The sequence below is a fragment of the Labeo rohita genome, chromosome 7 (genome assembly GCF_022985175.1).
Source record: "Labeo rohita strain BAU-BD-2019 chromosome 7, IGBB_LRoh.1.0, whole genome shotgun sequence".
In the NCBI taxonomy this organism is placed as follows: domain Eukaryota; kingdom Metazoa; phylum Chordata; class Actinopteri; order Cypriniformes; family Cyprinidae; genus Labeo; species Labeo rohita.
This window is the reverse complement of record NC_066875.1, coordinates 43,683,434-43,702,446: the sequence shown is the minus strand read 5'-3', so window position 1 is coordinate 43,702,446 and position 19,013 is coordinate 43,683,434. Positions and strand designations below refer to the sequence as shown.

Here is a 19,013-nt window from a genome sequence, read left to right as displayed (position 1 = left end):
GTTGAAACATTTGTGACTGTAAACACAGACAAAACAGAAATGATGAAAAATATCTGCCAAAATGTCCCAATTCAACCCATGTTGCCAGGGCAACAAACCTCCATAAGTCAAAACTACTTCCAGAAGAATTTTCTTCTCTTTATAAAACACATCAGTGGTTGTTTATGGGGCCTCATTTAAGTTCTCTTGCAAAATCAAGTGAGCTGCCTTGCTGTCTGCTTTCTACATAATAATACATTGTATGGGTCAAAATGATCGATTTTTCTTTTATGCCAAAAATCATTAGGATATTAAGTAAAGATCATGAAGATGTTTTATAAATTTCCTACCATAAATATATCAAAACTTAATTTTTGATTAGTAATATGCATTGCTAAGAACTTCATTTGGACAAATTTAAAAGCAATTTTCTCTGTATTTAGATTTTTTTGCACCCTCAGATTCCAGATTTTCAAATCTCGGACAAATATTGTTCAAACCATACAATGGAAAGCTTATTTATTCAGCTTTCAGATGTTGTACAAATCTCAAATCTTCAAAAAATTGACACTTCTGACTGGTTTTATGGTCCAGGGTCACATACAGTAACGTTTTTAATGAAAGAAGGATGCATTAACTGATTAAAAGTGACAATAAAGACTTTTATTTGGTTACAAAAAATATATAATTTTAATTAAATGCTTTTGTTGTTGTTTTTGTCACTTCTATAGACTGCCGTTAAAAAGTTTAGGATCAGTAAGATTTTTAATGATTTTTAGTTTTTTAATGAAAATTACTTTTTTTTTTTTTTTTTTTTAAAGAAGTTTCATTTACTCATCAAAGCTTAAAAAAAAAAAAAGTAATTTTCTAAAATATTATTGCAATTTAAAATAACAGTTTTCTATTTTAATATACTTTGAAATAGAATTTATTCCGGTGAAGCAAAACTGAATTTTCAGCATCAATAGTCCAGTCTTCCAGAAGTCCACTTCCAGAACAACAATTTACAAATAATTTACTCACCCCCTTGTCATCCAAGATGTTCATGTCTTTCTGTCTTCAGTCGTAAAGAAATTATGTTTTTTGAGGAAAACATTTCAGGATTTTTCTCCATATAATGGACTTGATTGGTGCCCCGATTTTGAACTTCCAAAATGTAGTTTAAACGCAGCTTCAAATGATCCCAGCCGAGGAAGAAGGGTCTTATCTTTTCCGAAAAAAAAAAAAACTGATCGTTTCGCTAGATAAGACCCTTCTTCCTCGGCTGGGATCGTTTAGAGCTCTTTGAAGCTGCATTTAAACTACATTTTGGAAGTTCAAAATCAAGGCACCAATGAAGTCCATTATATGGAGAAAAATCCTGAAATGTTTTCCTCAAAAACCATAATTTCTTCACGACTGAAGAAAGAAATGAACATTCTGGATGACAAGGGGGTGAGTAAATTATTTGTAAATTGTTGTTCTGGAAGTGGACTTCTCCTTTAAATGTATAAAAAAGTGATAGTAAAGACTTTTGGAAGACTGTTGGAAAAAACATTCTGTTTCAAATAAATAATGTTCTTTTTAACTGTATTCATCAAAGAATCATGAAAAAAGCATCACAACAAAAAAAAAAAGCATATTAGAATGATTTCTAAAGGATCATGTGAGACTGAAAATTCAGTGCTACATCACAAAAATAAATTATTTTTTAAAGTATATTAAAATAGCAAACCAGTATTAGAAACTGCAATAATATTTCATAATATTACTGTTTGTTTCTGGATTTTTTAACAAATAAATGCAGCCTTGATGAGCATAGGAAACCGCTTTAAAAAGTATGATCCCTTTTAAACAACAGTGTATATATAACATAAAGCAGCACATCTGTTTTAAACATTGATAATAATCAGAAATGTTTTTTAAACAGCAAATCAGCATATTGGAATGATTTATGAAGAATCATGTGACACTGAAGACTGCAATAATGATGCTGAAAATTCAGCTTTGCATCACAGGAATAAATTATTTTTTAAAGTATATTAAAATAGGAAACCAATATTAGAAATTGCAATAATATTTCACAATATTACTGTTTTTGTTTTAGCCTTGATGAGCATAAGAGACTGCTTTAAAAAGCATGTTCCCAAACATTTGAACAACAGTGTAGCACCGTTTCCATCAAAATATGAAGCTGCACAACTGTATCAACATTGATAATAATCAGACATGTTTCTTGAGCAGCGAATCAGCATATTAGAATGATTTCTGAATGATCATGTGACACTGAAGACTGCAGTAATGATGCTGAAAATGAGACTATATTAGAATATTTGTAAGTATTTTCTCCCCCAAAACTGAATTAATTATAACCAGACTTTTCTCTTCTGGCACTGTCTATCAACTTAGATAAAGGGTTTGAAACACAGCCTAAATGGGACTGCTTTGGTACTCAGAAAGTGACATCCGTGACAAGCCTTGACAGTTACAAGACTACAGAGACATGCAGGTTCTTGTCTGTTTTGTTTTTCAATAACCAAAAGTTGGACATTTATCTTGATAGCTCAGGGCTATGAACAAAAAGGCTGCCAGTTCAGTCGTGTAGAAAAAAAGCAATTACACACAATCATTGCACTCTTGAACAAGACGTTTAACCCCAGGAAACTCCATCCAGACTAACCCTGTGCAAATAAGACGCTTACTAAATGAACACCCGTGGACTGAAAATCCCAATTTGTACTGTGTGGCTTCACACAGCTTGCAAGAGCTATAGTATTTACAAAGTCTACTCTGCTACGACGAATGTTTTCAAGGCTTACAACAAACAAACATCTAAACCAAGGCCAGTCCTAACCTAAAAATCTGATTGGTTCTCAGAAATAATGTTCCAGGACCAAGGACACTGACCCAGTAACATCTGTGCCTAGACTAAAAATCTAAAAACATTTCCTGTTTCTTGGTCCTTTCCCTGCCAATATTTGAGATTTTCAGCGCTGGCTTATTATTGTAGCATGGTCAATTCCAGATGTACCCATCCTTAAACAGCACCAGAAAACAAACAAACTGTAGCTGCTCCATTTACAGCGGTCGTTCCCTATCTAAGTGGCCAATTCTTGGACAGAACAAGCTGTGATTTGGACAAGATGTTTATTTTGAGCGCTCACATAACGCACTATTGCACCAGAATTTCACGGCATTGCTGTAACTGTGGTTTGCCTAACCATTTACTGTAAAGCCATACATCAAGCGAGAATATTGCCAGACAAATAGAGCTTCGTCTCTGAGAAATGCAAACCCAGGGTTAAGTCACTCTGACTCTGTACCGTAAACCAAAAAGCAGAACGCCAAAAACAAATCCATCTGGAAGCTGTGAGAAGAACACTGAAAAAACACAGATGACCTACCGAGAACATTTCCTGAGGGGACCTCATTCAGTTCCTCCAGCTCGCGGCCCATCAGCAGGTAGAGGTTGTCCACGGTGCAGCAGGCCATGTGAGCGATGCTGGGTAAAGCATCAGCTACTGAACAACCCTCAGGCAGCTAAAGGTGAAAATGATCAACAAAAATCCCACATTAGCATTACCAGACAGCATACATGATAACACACACGCACTTTTAAATAATGTTTTTTTCATAATTAATTAAAATAATATTTTTAGAATGATATTTTTTGTATTTTAGATCATATTTATATTTTATAATTATTCAAAATAATTAAAGTTTTTTTTAATAAAAACCATACATAATACTAAATGTAATAATAATAATAATAATATTTTATTATATTATTTAGGGATTATAATAGAGATTATATTTTATTATTTAGTATTATAATACACTCTGTAAATTACATAAAGAATATTTGTCATTAAATAAAAAATAGTTCAAAATTTAAAATTTCAATTTTAGTACAATACACAACCTAATAATAAAAAATAAGAAAAATCATATGTAGTAAATAAAAATTTTGTAAATTGTAAGATATTATTATATTTTTTTATTTTATTATTCAGAGATTATAAAAGATTATAAATATATTTAGCATTATAATATACTCTGTACTTTACATACAATTTTTATATATATATAAAAAATCTATTTCAATCTTAGTACAATACACAATTTAATAATAAAAAAGAAGAAAAATCATATATAGTAATTGCAAATAATGTAAATTGTAAATAAGATTATTATTAAAATATTCTGTGTATTGCATTCTCACAGTATACAGTATATTTATTTATATATATATATATATATATATATACACATTATTAAATAGTTTTATTACAATACACAATTTAATATTAATAAAATAAAACGAGTCATATGCAGTAAATAAGATTATTAATGCTATTATTATTCAGACATATAATACATTAGGTGTATTGCATACTGTATACATTTGTTTATATATAAAATCTATTAAATAATTTTATTGCAAAACAAATTAACAATAATTAAAATAAGAATCATATGCAATGATTGCTAATATTGTAAATAAACTTTTTAATACTATTATTATTCAGAGATGCATTATAATATATTCTGTATATTACATACAGTATATATTTTTTATATATAAAACAATTAAATAATTTTATTGCGATACACAATTTAATATTAATTAAAATACTATAACTGTACTGTTCTGTAAATTGTAAATAAGATCATTATTATATTATTATTATTATTGTTCAGAAATGTATATAATATATTCTTATGTTATATACTCACCGAATATATTTATATTTATATTATAATTGTACATACTGTAAATTGTAAATAAGATTATTAATACTATTATTATTCAGAGATGTATTATAATATATTCTGTACATCATAATATACACATTTGTTTATATATATACAGTATATGTGTATATAAATTATATTTCTGTAAAATTATAACATTATTATTGAAGACTCAATAAATATTTATATAAATTCAATTAAATAAATTAGCCTTTTTGCTAAGCAACATGAGATGTAAAAGAGTTTTTTTTTTTTTTATTTGTCAAAATTATTGCCGTTTAGCCCTGAATCACCTTCGTTTAAGCGGATGCTTCCTCTCTAAAATGAGAAATGCTCTTAATGGCCGATGACGGTGGAGTTTTATGCAAATTCGACTCTGACTCTTCAATGAATGTCTCAATTGTATGAGTCTTTTAATAGTTTCTGGGTAATAATGTAATAATTAGCTCCCGACAGCTTCAAACATGAGGAAATTAATTGCAAATGAACCCGAACGAGGCAGTTCATTTACCCAAGTTCGAGTTCAGCAGGGTTAAGGATTATTAATCGTGTGATGATTATGTTATGAATTGCATTAATTCTCAGATAAGGAAACCGTCTGCGGTTACGAAGACAGACAAACGGCTGCTCACCGCTCTGAGCGCCAGTGACGGGTCGTATTTGGGTCCGAGCACAAACACCTTCTGGCCTTTTCTGACGACGCCACTGTAGACTCGCGCGAAGGCCACAAAATGCTCTTTGTTTTCCTCCTCGACTGTAGTTTTGACCGAAAGAGCCTCTGTCTGTGCGCATAGAGCATCTGCAGGACGAAAGAAAGTTGATGTAGACTTTAGAGTAAATATAAAACGAATATCAAACAAAAGCTCTTTTGCTGCCACTGAACGGGTTAAATGCTTGCCTGTGACACCGCCGCTGGCCGGAGCCGCTGGGGTTGAAGACCCTCCAGCATCAGCTGACCCGGGGCTTTCTGCGCTCTGACTGGCAGCTTGTCTCTCTGCGTGCCGCTGCCTGGCTGTTTCCCTTCTCTGGGCGATCTCCTCATGAGTCAATGGCCTGAAGGTACGAAAACATCACAAACCATAATGCACGGTTACGAGCCGCATTGGCCAGATCACAGCTGGACAGTGGGAGATACCACTGCGGCCTACAGTGTTTTCTGTGCACCTTATTAAAGGCTGATCAATTCACCTGTGTGGTGATTCATTGCTCAATCTCTCATATGTAATTAATAAGTGCTAAATAAGTGGCTGAAAACAGGTACTAATTAGCCAAACTCTTAACAAATAAACATGCAAAAGCATACAAAAAAGGTTTTGTAAATTGCTATTTTAATTTAAGAAATTAAAACTAAAAGAAACTAAAATGCAAAGAAATTCTGCAATAACAAGGTAAAATGTAAAAAAAAAAAAAAAAAAATATATATATATATATATATATATATATATATATATATATATATATATATACATATATATATGTATTTGTGTGTGCACATATTTATTACACTTTTATTACGGAATTTATGTGCATGCTAGATTCTTTTAAATCTATTTTCTTAAAATAACATTTCTGCAAAATCTAAAAATCTGCTCAATTAAAATGCAAATAATTGCAATTTTTATTGAATCAATAGAGAGAGAGAGATAGCTTCAAATAAGACAAAATAAATTGGAAATTAACCCAAAAGAGGCTTTTAAAAAAATAATCAATTTATACATTTAATTATTATTATTATTATTATTATTATTATTTTTATTATTGATTAACAATAATCATAATAATAATATTCTCATAATTGTAAACAATTGTAACTTTTACGCTCAACTTATAATTCAACTATGAACCCAAAGGAACACAAACGAGCTTACTAAAAAAATCATTATAATTTATAAATTAACAAAACATTATTATTATTATTATTATTATTATTATTATTATTATTATTATTATTCACAATAATCATGATAATAATATTCTCATAATTGTAATTTTGGAAATTTAATTTCCTTTAAATGTTATACTCAACTTATAATTCAACTATGAACCCAAAGGAACACAAACAAGCTTATTTAAAAAATCATTATGATTCATAAATTAACAAAACATTATTATTATTATTATTATTATTATTATTATTATTATTACCATTATTCATAATAATAATATTCTCATAATTGTAATTTTGTAAATTTAATTTCCTTTACATTTGATTAAGTTTTATCAACTTATAATTCAACTATGAGCTCAAATAAATCCAAACGAGGCTATTTAAAATAAATAAATAAATAAAAAATAAAAATTAATATTATAAAATATAATACAATTTTAAATTAAATAAAATTTAAATTTAAATAAATAAAAATTAATTATTATTATTATTATTATTATTAACAATAATCATCATAATAATATTCTCATAACTGTAATTTGGGAATTTTATTTCCTTTTAATTTTATACCCAACTTATAATTCAACAATGAACCCAAATGAATCCAAACAAGGCTATTAAAAAAAAAATATATATATATATATATATATATATATATATATAAACATAAACATATATATAAAAGTTATAAATTAACACATTATTATTATTATTATTATTATTATTAACAATAATCACAATAACAATACTCTCATATTTGTAATTATGTAAATTTAATTTCCTTTAAATTTTATACTCAAATTATAATTCAACTATGAACCCACATGAACCCAAACGTGGCTATAAAAAAATCATAATAATTTATAAATTAACAAATTTTTATTATTATTTTTTTTACAACAACAATAATAACCATAATAATAATATTTTCATAATTGTAATTTTCAGTTAAATTTTATATTAAAATTATGATTCCACTTCTTTTTAGATATGTCCAATTTAATTCAGATTCCAATTAATGAATTGCACATTTTGAAAGTTACTCAACCCTCACTGCACATTTTTCATGTCATTTTATGGCATATCATTATTATTTGATGCCAAATATAATGTTGAACATGGATGTTGTCCATGTTTTTGCCTATATTTAGTGTCAAATAATATGGTCAAAGAAATTAAATCCTTCATTTAACATGAAAAAAGCTATTTCTGACCAACTACAGTGTGTTAATGTAACACAAAGCCTTGAAGAAATAGCCAAAATCCCCAAAAATCCAAGACAAGCAGTTTTTGCACGAGCCATTATCACAGACATCCAATTTCAACAGCAGAGATAAGTGAATTGATTCAAGAATTTCTATTTCAAAAGAACAGACATGCCATTATAAGAACAAAAGGGAGCCGCAGACCAGCTTTAACAGAACACCAAACTCGTACAATTGTTTGAGATATAAATCTCAAATTGCTCAAGTCCAACGGGGCGGAAGAAAATCTGGCTCACTTCTTAACACACCAAAAATACACCAAGGAGTTACCATAGCCTAAAACCAGCCCACATAAAACATTAATAATGTGCTTTTATGCTGCTAAGCAGTAGATCCAATAGAAGATTTAAACCATGTTTACTTCCAAACCACTGCCACATATATTAAGAGCTCATCTAAAGCAGAATGATGACTCCATCGGAGGAGATGACAGACGAACGCTGCTTACAGACTATAAACAAATCATAAAGAAGGACGCTGCAAGAGGAACATAACAGCCAACAACTTCTTTAGCTTTACGTCTAAATATAGATCCTATGCAGTTACACAGCAAACTGCCTGTAATTGGTTGGAAGACACTGCCAGCTAAAAAATGATTGTGGAGTTCATCGAGTTTACTTTTTTTATGACTCTGCAAAACACTCGCCAAACAGGCTGTAATTGGTAACAAAAGTTTCTGCTCAGTATTGACCCAGTTGTTTGCAGAATGTAATTCTTGAGAATTCGGAAAAAGAAAAAAATAAAATAAAATAAAATAAAATAAAATAAAATGTTCACTTGTAGGTAAGTAGGGTAAGTTAACTGAATGATTACATTAATATATATATATATATATATATATATATATATATATGGATTTTTTCTTTGTTCATATATGTATGGATGAACAAAGAGTTTTGATTATTTTATATTATTTTATATAATTTTATATTGTTTGGTTATTTTCAATAAACACAAAACAAAGTAACAATAATAAAAAAAATAAGAAATAAGATAAAATAAATAATATAAAATGTAAAAAATAATACTAAAATAATAATAATAAAGTAAAATAAAATAAAATCAAAATGTTTTTTTTTATTTCTTGTTTTTTACTTGTAGTATTTTACATTTATTTTATTTTGTGTAATATTGTATTGTTTTGTTTTTTTCAAGTAAAAAAATAAAAATTAAGAAATAAACAACAACATAAAAATAGTATAAAATAATAAAAAAAAGTAAAAAAACAAAAAAACAATAATAATAATAATAATAATAATAATAATAATAAAGTACAATAAAATAAAATTAAATTAAATTAATGTTTACTTGTAGAAAATCAAGTTCATCAAAGGTTACATGATTGCTAATAATTAAAAATGTTTATTTATTTATTTATTTTATTTATTGCAGTATGGCTGACTAAAGAGTTTTGATTTTACATATTGTACATTTATTTTATTTTATTTTATATAATATTATATTGTTTTTTTTTCAATAAACACTAAAAGTAAAACAAAAAAATACAATTAAGAAATATACAACAATATAAAAAATAAATAGTATAAAATAATATAAAAAAATAATAAAGTAAAATCAAAAATAAAATAAAATAAAATAAAATGTTTACTTGTAGAATATCACAAGTTCATAGAAGGTTATGTGATTGCTAAAGATTAAAAATATTTATTAATTTTTTCAATTTATTTTATTTACTGTTTTTTACTTGTTGTATGACTGACTAAAGAGTTTTGATTCTACATATTGTACATTTATTATATTTTCTATAATATTATATTGTTTTGTTATTTTCAATAAACATAAAAATAAAAATAACTTTAAAAATGGCATAGATAAATTTTAAAATAAAATAAAATAATTTATATTAACTTGTAGGATATACATGATTGCTAATAATTATATATTTTTTTCTAAGATACTTGTATTATGGCTGACTAAAGAGAGTTTTGATTTTACATATTATAAAATTATTTTATATAACAAAGTTAAAAATAAATAAAAAAAATAAAAAACAACATAAAAAAAATAAATGGTATTAAATGTAAACAATAAATTAATAAATAAAATAATAAAATAAAATAAAATAAAACAAAAAAACAAAACAAAACAAAACAAAAAAAAAAAAAAAAAAAAAAGGGCTGCACTAGGGATTAGCTAGTGTGGGGGCAAACTTAAACATAAATTTCCCATAAATGTAAAAATACTTATAATTTTAAAAAGAGATTAAAAAAGAAAAAAACTGATTATTTTTAATGACTGATATAACTTGGGTATCAGGGTCAAAAAGCTGACCTTTCTGTCTCTAATACTAAAGAAAATGTAATGGGACAAAGTGTACCTTACACATGTGCAGGCTGTAACTTCAGAGTCATAAAAAACTAGTTAGGATGATTTGAGAGAACACTGCCACGCTGAAATATTAATCACACATTTGGGATGCATAAATTACATTAAAACAGTCCAGAGGAAAACCTCAAATTCTCTACTTTAAAAGCTATTATTTTTTGTTTCCTTTTTATAGTGCAACAGCAACTACAATTGCGAAATCAACCATAAATGAACTGTTTTAGGTCTTAATCACACTCAACTGATTTTTACCCACTTTCCTCCTATTTTTTCGGCTTCCGCTTCATTAGTGTTTCAATCATGTCGCGTGTGTCAAGTGTTTCATTTCGGTCCTTCGTCGAATCGTCATGTTTTCCTTTTCAAAGGTCTGAATGTGTCGCTTATTGGCAATAATGGAAACAGCATGAAGCTCATTTACAAGCTCGGCCACTGTGGTCATGAAGTAATGGGTACAGAACCTTACAGCGAAGTCTTTAAAAACCACAAGCAGGATTGTTTTTTAATACTCTCGAAGGGAGAAAAAAAAACACGATAGAGGAATGGAAATATAAATTGTTTCTAAATCTCTACACATAAAACACAAACTACAGATGTTTTCCACAGGAAGCAACTGTTATGATGGAAATCTGCCAAATCAGTATCCACGTTTAAAAATAAATAAAATAAAGCAAAAATAAAATAAATGTTTATTTGTAGGATATCACAAGTCTATAGAAAGTTATATGACTGCTAATAAACACTCAATAATTCTCAATAAACACAAAACAAAGTAAAAAAAAAAATAAAAAAAAAATTAAGAAATAAATAACAACATAAAAAATAAAATAAAATAGGTAAAATAAAATTTGTTATTTTCAGTAAACAGAAAACAAAGAAAAAAATAATACAACATTATAAAATAAATAGCAAAATAAAAACATTTAAATAAAATAAATGTTTATTTGTAGGATATCACAAGTTTATATGATTGCTAGTAAATACTCAATAATTCTCAATAAACACAAAACAATGTAAAAATAATAAATTAAGAAATAAATGACAACATAAAAAAATAAAATAAAATAAATGTTTACGTGTAGGATTTTACAAGTTTATAGAAAGTTACATGATTGCTATTAATTAAATGTTTTATTTTTATTTTTTACTTTCTTTCTTTTTAGATATTTGTAGTACAGCTAACTAAAGTGAGTTTTAATTCATATAATACAGTTATTTTATATCATTATATATTGTTTTGTTATTTTCAATAAACATGAAACTAGGTAAAAATAATACAACATTAAAAAATAAAATTAAATAAAATTAAATTAAATTAAATAAAGGGTACAAAACCTTACAGCAAAGTCTTTAAAAACCACAAGCGGGATTGTTTTTTAATACTCTCAAAGGGAGAAAAAAAAATTATAGAGGAATGGAAATCTAAATCTAAATGTGTAAACACAAAACACACTTAATCTTCAGATCTGCGAATTCAGTATCTACATTTAAAAATGAAATCAAATCAAATAAATAAAATAAAATAAAATAAAATAATAAATGTTTATTTGTAGGATATAAGAAGTTTATAGAAGGTTACATGTATCTACATTAAAAAAATAAATAAAATAAATGTTTATTTGTAGGATATCACAAGTTTATAGAAAGTTACATGTATCTACGTTTAAAAAATAAAATAAAATATAAAATAAAATAAAAGTTTATTTGTAGGATCTCACAAGTTTATAGAAGGCTACAAGATTGCTATTAATTATTTTTTTATTTTTAATAATTAGTTTATTAAGTAATTAATTATTAGATTCTTTTCTATGATATTTGTAGCATGGCTAACTAAAGCATAAAATAAAATAAAATAAAATAAAATAAAATAAAATAAAATAAAATAAAATAAAAGTTACAGAACCTTACAGAGAAGTTTAAAAACCACAAGCGGGATTGTTTTTTTTTTTAATACTGTCAAAAGGGTATCTAATAAAATCAAAAAATACAATTTAAATAATCTCTTTATACATAATGTGCACATATATTAACATTTGCATGTTTACAAATTGTTCAAATAAACTGTTATCGCACTCTGCATCATCACCAATGTATCTGAAGCTCAACTTCCGATACTAAAAGCTAATTTGCTCATATATTTTTTTTTTTTTTCATATGTGCGTCTGTGCATGTGAGCAATGAACAGCCCAACCAATTTTCTGCCTACCGACTGCCTTGTGCCATTAATAAAAACCCCCGGCATCAGCAGCCAATCAGGCGAGCCAACATATTAGTGTTCCATGCAGGGCATGTGTAAGAGTGGCTGACAACACTCCCACACACCAAATCACATACCACACACACACACTGACCCACATTGATCATTGCTATGGCAACCTCAAAAGTGGAGGAATGCATTTGTGCTTTGTAGGTTTCCTGATGCAGTTCATTCAATTGGAAAAAAGGAGAGCAAAATAGCAGACTTGACCTGTATGTCAGACGTGTGCGCCACTCAATTCCTCAAAGTGAACTGAGGTGACAGACAGGAAGCTAAATCTGAACCGAGAAATAATGAATCAAAAGAAATGCATAACTGCTTGTATTTTTACGTTCAAATAGAGCAAAATTTTCAATTGCCGAAATATACTACCACTCAGAAGTTTATTTACATGTTTTCGAAATAATTTATTAATGCATTTATTTGATCAAAAATACAATAAAAACTGTAAAATTCTGGAATATTTTTACAGTTTAAAACAACTGTTTTCTATTTAAAAATATATTAAAATGTAATTCATTCCTGTGATCAAAGCCGAATTTTCAGCATCATTACTCCAGTCTTCAGTGTTGCATGATCTTTCAGAAATCAGTCTAATATGCTGATTTCCTGCTCAAGAAACATTTCGTATCATCTTTGATGAATAGGAAGTTCAAAAAGAAAAGCATTTCATGGAAATAAAATATTTTTTGTAACAATATAAATGTCTTTACCGTCACTTTTGATCAATTTAATACCTTCTTGATTAAAAAATAAATAAATAAAAATCATACTGGCCCCAAACAGAATGAATGAATGAATGAATGAATGAATGAATGAATGAATGAATATTTATTTATTTATTTGTTTGTCTGTTTGTTTAAGGGCAACTCAATAAATTAAATCATGTAGGTTAGTCAATCTTGTTTCGTGGATAAAAATGCATTTTAAAAATTTACATTAAGTCTTAAAAATTTGGAAAAAAAAGTTTTTTCTTATTTTATTTTGTATTACTTAAAATTATTTTTATTTTATTTTATTAATTTATTTCATTTTAATATTTTATTTTGTTTTGTTTGTTGAGAGCAATTCAACAAATTGAATCAGTCAGGTTAATCAATATGGTTTAGCAGATGAATTCTCTGGCTTAATCTGGTATAATTAATCAAACTGAATCGAAACATTTATGCAAAAAAATAAATAAATAAATTGTACGCCGTCCCTTTTTAATTACATAAACTAAACTAATCCCATTCAAATTCACACCAATGCATTTTTAAAAAAAATGCATTTTAAAAATGCACATTTAGTCTTAATAAAATCTTTAAATTGAAAAAAATATATATTTTATTTTATTTTATTTTATTTTTTTATTTTAGAGAGCAATTCAACAAATTTAATCCAATTCAAATTCACACCAATGATTCGAAAGCAAATGCATTTAAAGTAAACTTTTATTTTATTTTATTTTATTTTAGTTTAGAGAGCAATTCAACAAATTTAATCAATCAGGTTAATCAATCCGATTTAGCGGATGAAAATGATCATCTCGCTAAATCTGGTATAATTAATTATATTAAACAGAAACATTCATGTTAAAAAAAATTGTACACCATCCCTTTTCAAATAAATAAAATAAACTAACCCAAATCAAATTCACACCAATGAATTGAATGCAAATGCATTTAAAAAATTGCATCAAGTCTTAAAAATTTATTTTATTTTATTTTATTTTATTTTATTTTATTTTATTTTATTTTATTTTATTTTATTTTATTTTATTTTATTTTATTTTATTTTATTTTATTTTATTTTATTTTATTTTATTTTATTTTATTTTATTTTATTTTATTTGAGAGAGCAATTCACCATATGTAATCAATCAGGGTCATCTGGTTTAGCGGATGAAAATTACCCTTTGGCTAAATCTGCTATAATTAATTATTTTAAATGGAAACATGTATGTTTAAAAAAAAATTGCACACCATCCCTTTTTAAATAAATAAACTAAACTAATCCGATTCACATTCACACCAATGAATCGAAAGCAAATGCATTTAAAACAATTAGATTAAGTCTTTAAAAAAGTGTTCTGGAAAAAACCTAGATATGTAGCAATTTTATTCAGGCTACAATTCAGTCGAACAAGCATCCACAAGGAATTTTCAATAAATACTTCAAAGACATACAAAACATATTCTCTCACGCAAACCAAGCAAACAAACAGTTTACTCCTTGCATGTTTCATATGAGCTCCAAAACTCACTCAACAGAAGCCTCTATCAAATCAAGAGAAAGGATCAAATGAACTACAAGTAGCACTGCTGCTTTTGCCAAAGTCTCCCTCCAGCACAGGATATCTGGGTTTGCTTAAATAACACTGTTTTGATATGTAAAGGCTGGAACGGTGCCTTTGAAATGTGGGTCAGGGTATAACGCTAGCAGCTGCTGCCGTTGCAACTTTACAGGCTGAAATCTGAGATGCATTGTGGGCTAAACGAACGCTTTATGTCCATTTTCTCAGCCTCTTTGTGTATGCAATGCCCCCTTCTCTTAGTTTTATCAGCTCACCCCAAAGGGTCAAAGGTCATCCGATGTCATCTGATGCATTTGATGCTATCGGGCTAATGTGCTTATGGACGACCACATTTAGATATGATGTTTTGAAAGAAAATGATGGAAGGAAAGCTCATTTACAAGCTAAAAGCTGTACTCACAAAAGATGATGTCATCCTTCAGCCCTCGCCGCACCTCCCCCACCCTTCACTCACTCGCAGCAGAAACGCTCGCAGAACCAAGAAAACAAACATAAGGGTGTTTCTTTAACTATGGGTACTTTTAGCCCCTAGATACTGAACTCCCCTAAATAACCTTTTCAAACTCACTCATTTAGTTGTCTACAAAGACTGTCCAAAAGTTCATGCACCACAGGAGAATTCTGTCTGTTTTTCACCCTAAACTGCCATAAACAAATCCACCACATCTCAAATCACCACTAGTTCTATTAAAATTGACAAATTAAGCATTTTTAAAAACAAAACACCTAATTCATTTGTCTTGCTAAGGCAAACTTCACAGCTAGCATTTAATGTTTTTTTTTTAATTTTCTAAAATTTTAAAATAATATATTAATTATATATATGCATACACACACACACATTTTTTAATAATTGTTTTTCATATTTGTTGATATGTTCACACACTGGAAATGGCATACAATAATTTTTTGAAATGTAATTTTATTAAATTATTTTATTTAGAATATTATTATTTATCATTATTGTTTTAAAAATAAAATAAAATTGTATATTGTTTTTTTTAAATAATTTAGATAATAATATCAATAATTAGATTATTTTAATATTTATTTATTTATTTATTTTAGAATAATAATACTTACAATAATACTTATAATATTATATTATTATTATTATTATTATTATTATTAATAATATTTTTAATATATTGTTTTTTAGATAATTTAAATAATAATATTAATAACTTGATTATTTTCATATTTAATTGTATCTATTTTTTATTTATTTGTTTCATATTTGTCGATATGTTCACACATTGGAAATGACATAAAAAAAAGGTTAAATTATTTTATTTAGACCAAAAACAAATCTTAAAAAAAAGAAAGAAAAAATTATTTTATTTAGAATATTATTATTAATAATTATTATTATTTAAAAAAATAACATCAATATTATTATTATTATTTAAAAAATAAAATATAATTTTATAATATTTTTTAATAATTTAGATAATAATTATAATAATTAGATTATTTTAAAATCTATATTTATTTGTTTAGAATAATAATACTTAGAATATTATTATTATTATTTTAGGAACAATATTAATATTAATATTATTATTATTATTATTTTAAAAATATTATTATTTTTTAAATAAAATATTATTTTACAATAATTGTTAATAATTTAGATAATAATAATTTGATTATTTTAATATTTAATTTAATTTTTTATTCATTTTTATAATTTTTTATGTTTGTTGATATGTTCAAACATTGGAAATGGCATAAAATTTTAAATATAAAATTGTATTATATTATTTTTTTTTTTTTTTAAATATTAATATAAATTATTATTAGTTTAAAAATTATTTTATTTAAATTTGTATATATTTTATAAGATTTTAAATTTACATGTATATTGAATATTTAATTTTTATATACAAATACATATGATGATAAGATCAGATTTTTGATTTCAACAAGAAATATGCTCTTCTCTGACACAAGCGACAGACCAATGAATCTTAAATGAATTCTCTTCATTTGAGAGCTCAGCAAATATTGATATTAATATTGAGATTAATTTATTTCAAATTCAGTTCATTACATTATTACAATTACATGATTAATTACATGCACAGTTTAATGTGACCTTCAAAAACAACAACAAAAAAAAAATAGTAGTACTATATTTTTATTTAATGCCATGTCAGCATCTTAGACTAAAAACAAAAACAAAAAAAAAAAAAATAAATAAACACAAAAGGGACTCAAAAGCGCCCACGGTTAAAGAAACACCCATCTGTTTGTGTTTGTGTGAAAGACAGAGACTCCACAGACATGAGACAAAAAAAAGATCATCTCTGGTCAGGGAGAAACTTAATGCCTGGATACCCTGACGCTGACTGCTTTAAGTTCAGAAAAAACATGGGAGAGAGCGAGGAAACAGCAAAAATACAACACAAAGACGGCAAGAGAGAGTGACTATCTGGAGGAAAGGAGGGCGAGACGGCGACTGAGTACAACAGAGAGTGAACATAAGCGAACAATGAAGATAAAAAGATCCACAAACACACTAAAGAGCCACTGGGAGCCGCCCAGCGCCTCTCTCAATCTCTTCCTCACACTAGCCAGGGAGGATAAGCAGGGAGCTGGCGGTCAAGGCCGAAATATGGTGGCATATTAACCGCAGCATTCTTGATTGAAGGAAACAGTATGATGTTAGACTGAACAAACAGGAGTACATTACCGCGGCCCGACTCTTTTTCCGTTCATAAATCGCACTCATCCCTCGATGGCTCTAGCAGACCCGAAGGAAATGGACTTGATCTCCATCGAGCTAGACGTTGTCCGAAACACACGGAGTAGAAGGTATTTAGGCATCAAAAGTGGCGAGGGAAATTGGTGTTTGAAAATCACCACGCTAAATTTAACATGGCTTGATCCAGCTCAAACTGTCTGTCTCTTTCAGTCAGCGGAAAAGGTGTTTTGATGACGCTGGGAAAAGAAATCGCTTGGATTCACTTAAAATGCTTATGTGAACACACACGAACAGGTGTTGTTCGCAAGTATGTTTAAAAGTTGTAGAAAACATACTCTACACTCTTAAAGAATTAACTTTCTATCAAGTTTTCTTAAAACAATCACACATCTATAATTTATTTTAGCTACCATACCATCAAGACTTCTGTATATAAATGAACTCTGTTATGACAGTGTAGTTCATAACACACTGTTGTTCATCAAGGTAGGCCAATAATTATATAAAAAGTCATAATTATGACATAAAAAGTCCAAATTAGGACCAAAACTGCATGAGATAAAAAGTAAAAAAAGTAAAAAAAAAAAAAAAAAAAAAAAAAAAAAAAAAGAGAGAGAAAGAAAGAGAGAGAGAAAAGTCATAAAAAAAAATAGAAAAAAGTCATAATTATGACACAAAAAGTCCAAATTAGGACCAAAAATGCATGAGATAAAAAGTAATAAATAAATAAATAAACTAATAAATAAATAAATAAATAAATAATTTAAAAAAAAGGAAAAAATTAGAAAAAATTATGACATAAAAAAATCTAAATTAAGACCAGAAATTAATGAAATGAGAAGTAAAAAATGAGAAAAAAAAGTCATAATTATGACACAAAAACTCCAAATTAGGACCAAAAATGCATGAGATAAAAAGTAATAAATAAATAACTTAATTAATTAATTAAACAAAAAGAAAAAAATAGAAAAACAAGTCACAATTATGACACAAAAAGTCCCAATTAAGACCAAAAATGCATGAGATAAAAAGTAATAAATAAATAAATAAATAATTAAAAAAGGAAAAAATTTAGAAAAAATTCTGACATAAAATCTACATTAAGACCAGAAATTAATGAGATGAGAAGTAAAAAATGAGAAGAAAAGTCATAATTATGACACAAAAAGTCCAAATTAGGACCAAAAATGCATGAGATGAGAAGTAAAAAATTAGAAAAAAAGTCATAATTATGACACACAAAAAATTATTTATTTAATAAATAAATAAACTAATAAATAAATACATAATTTAAAAAAATAATAAGAAAAAAATTAGAAAAAAAAAACATAATTATGACACAAAAAGTCCAAAATTAGGACCAAAAACGCATGAGATAAAAAGTAATAAATAAATAAATAAACTAATAAATAAATAAATAAATAATTTTAAAAAAAAGGAAAAAATTAGAAAAAATTATGACATAAAAAAATCTAAATTAAGACCAGAAATTAATGAGATGAGAAGTAAAAAATGAGAAAAAAAAGTCATAATTATGACACAAA

General features: G+C 26.8%; 1 protein-coding gene across 2 annotated transcripts in view; it reads right to left on the bottom strand.

Moving 5' to 3' along the window:
• The window catches only part of efl1 (elongation factor like GTPase 1), a 142,468-nt gene that overhangs the window by 90,795 nt on the left and 32,660 nt on the right, over positions 1–19,013 (bottom strand). For both annotated transcript variants that reach the window (XM_051115289.1, XM_051115288.1), the window contains exons 13-15: positions 5,612–5,766; positions 5,346–5,512; positions 3,363–3,498 (exon numbers count right to left, since the gene is read on the bottom strand). In XM_051115289.1, coding sequence (XP_050971246.1) covers positions 3,363–3,498; positions 5,346–5,512; positions 5,612–5,766 — 458 coding nt within the window. The remainder of the gene's footprint in view (positions 1–3,362; positions 3,499–5,345; positions 5,513–5,611; positions 5,767–19,013) is intronic.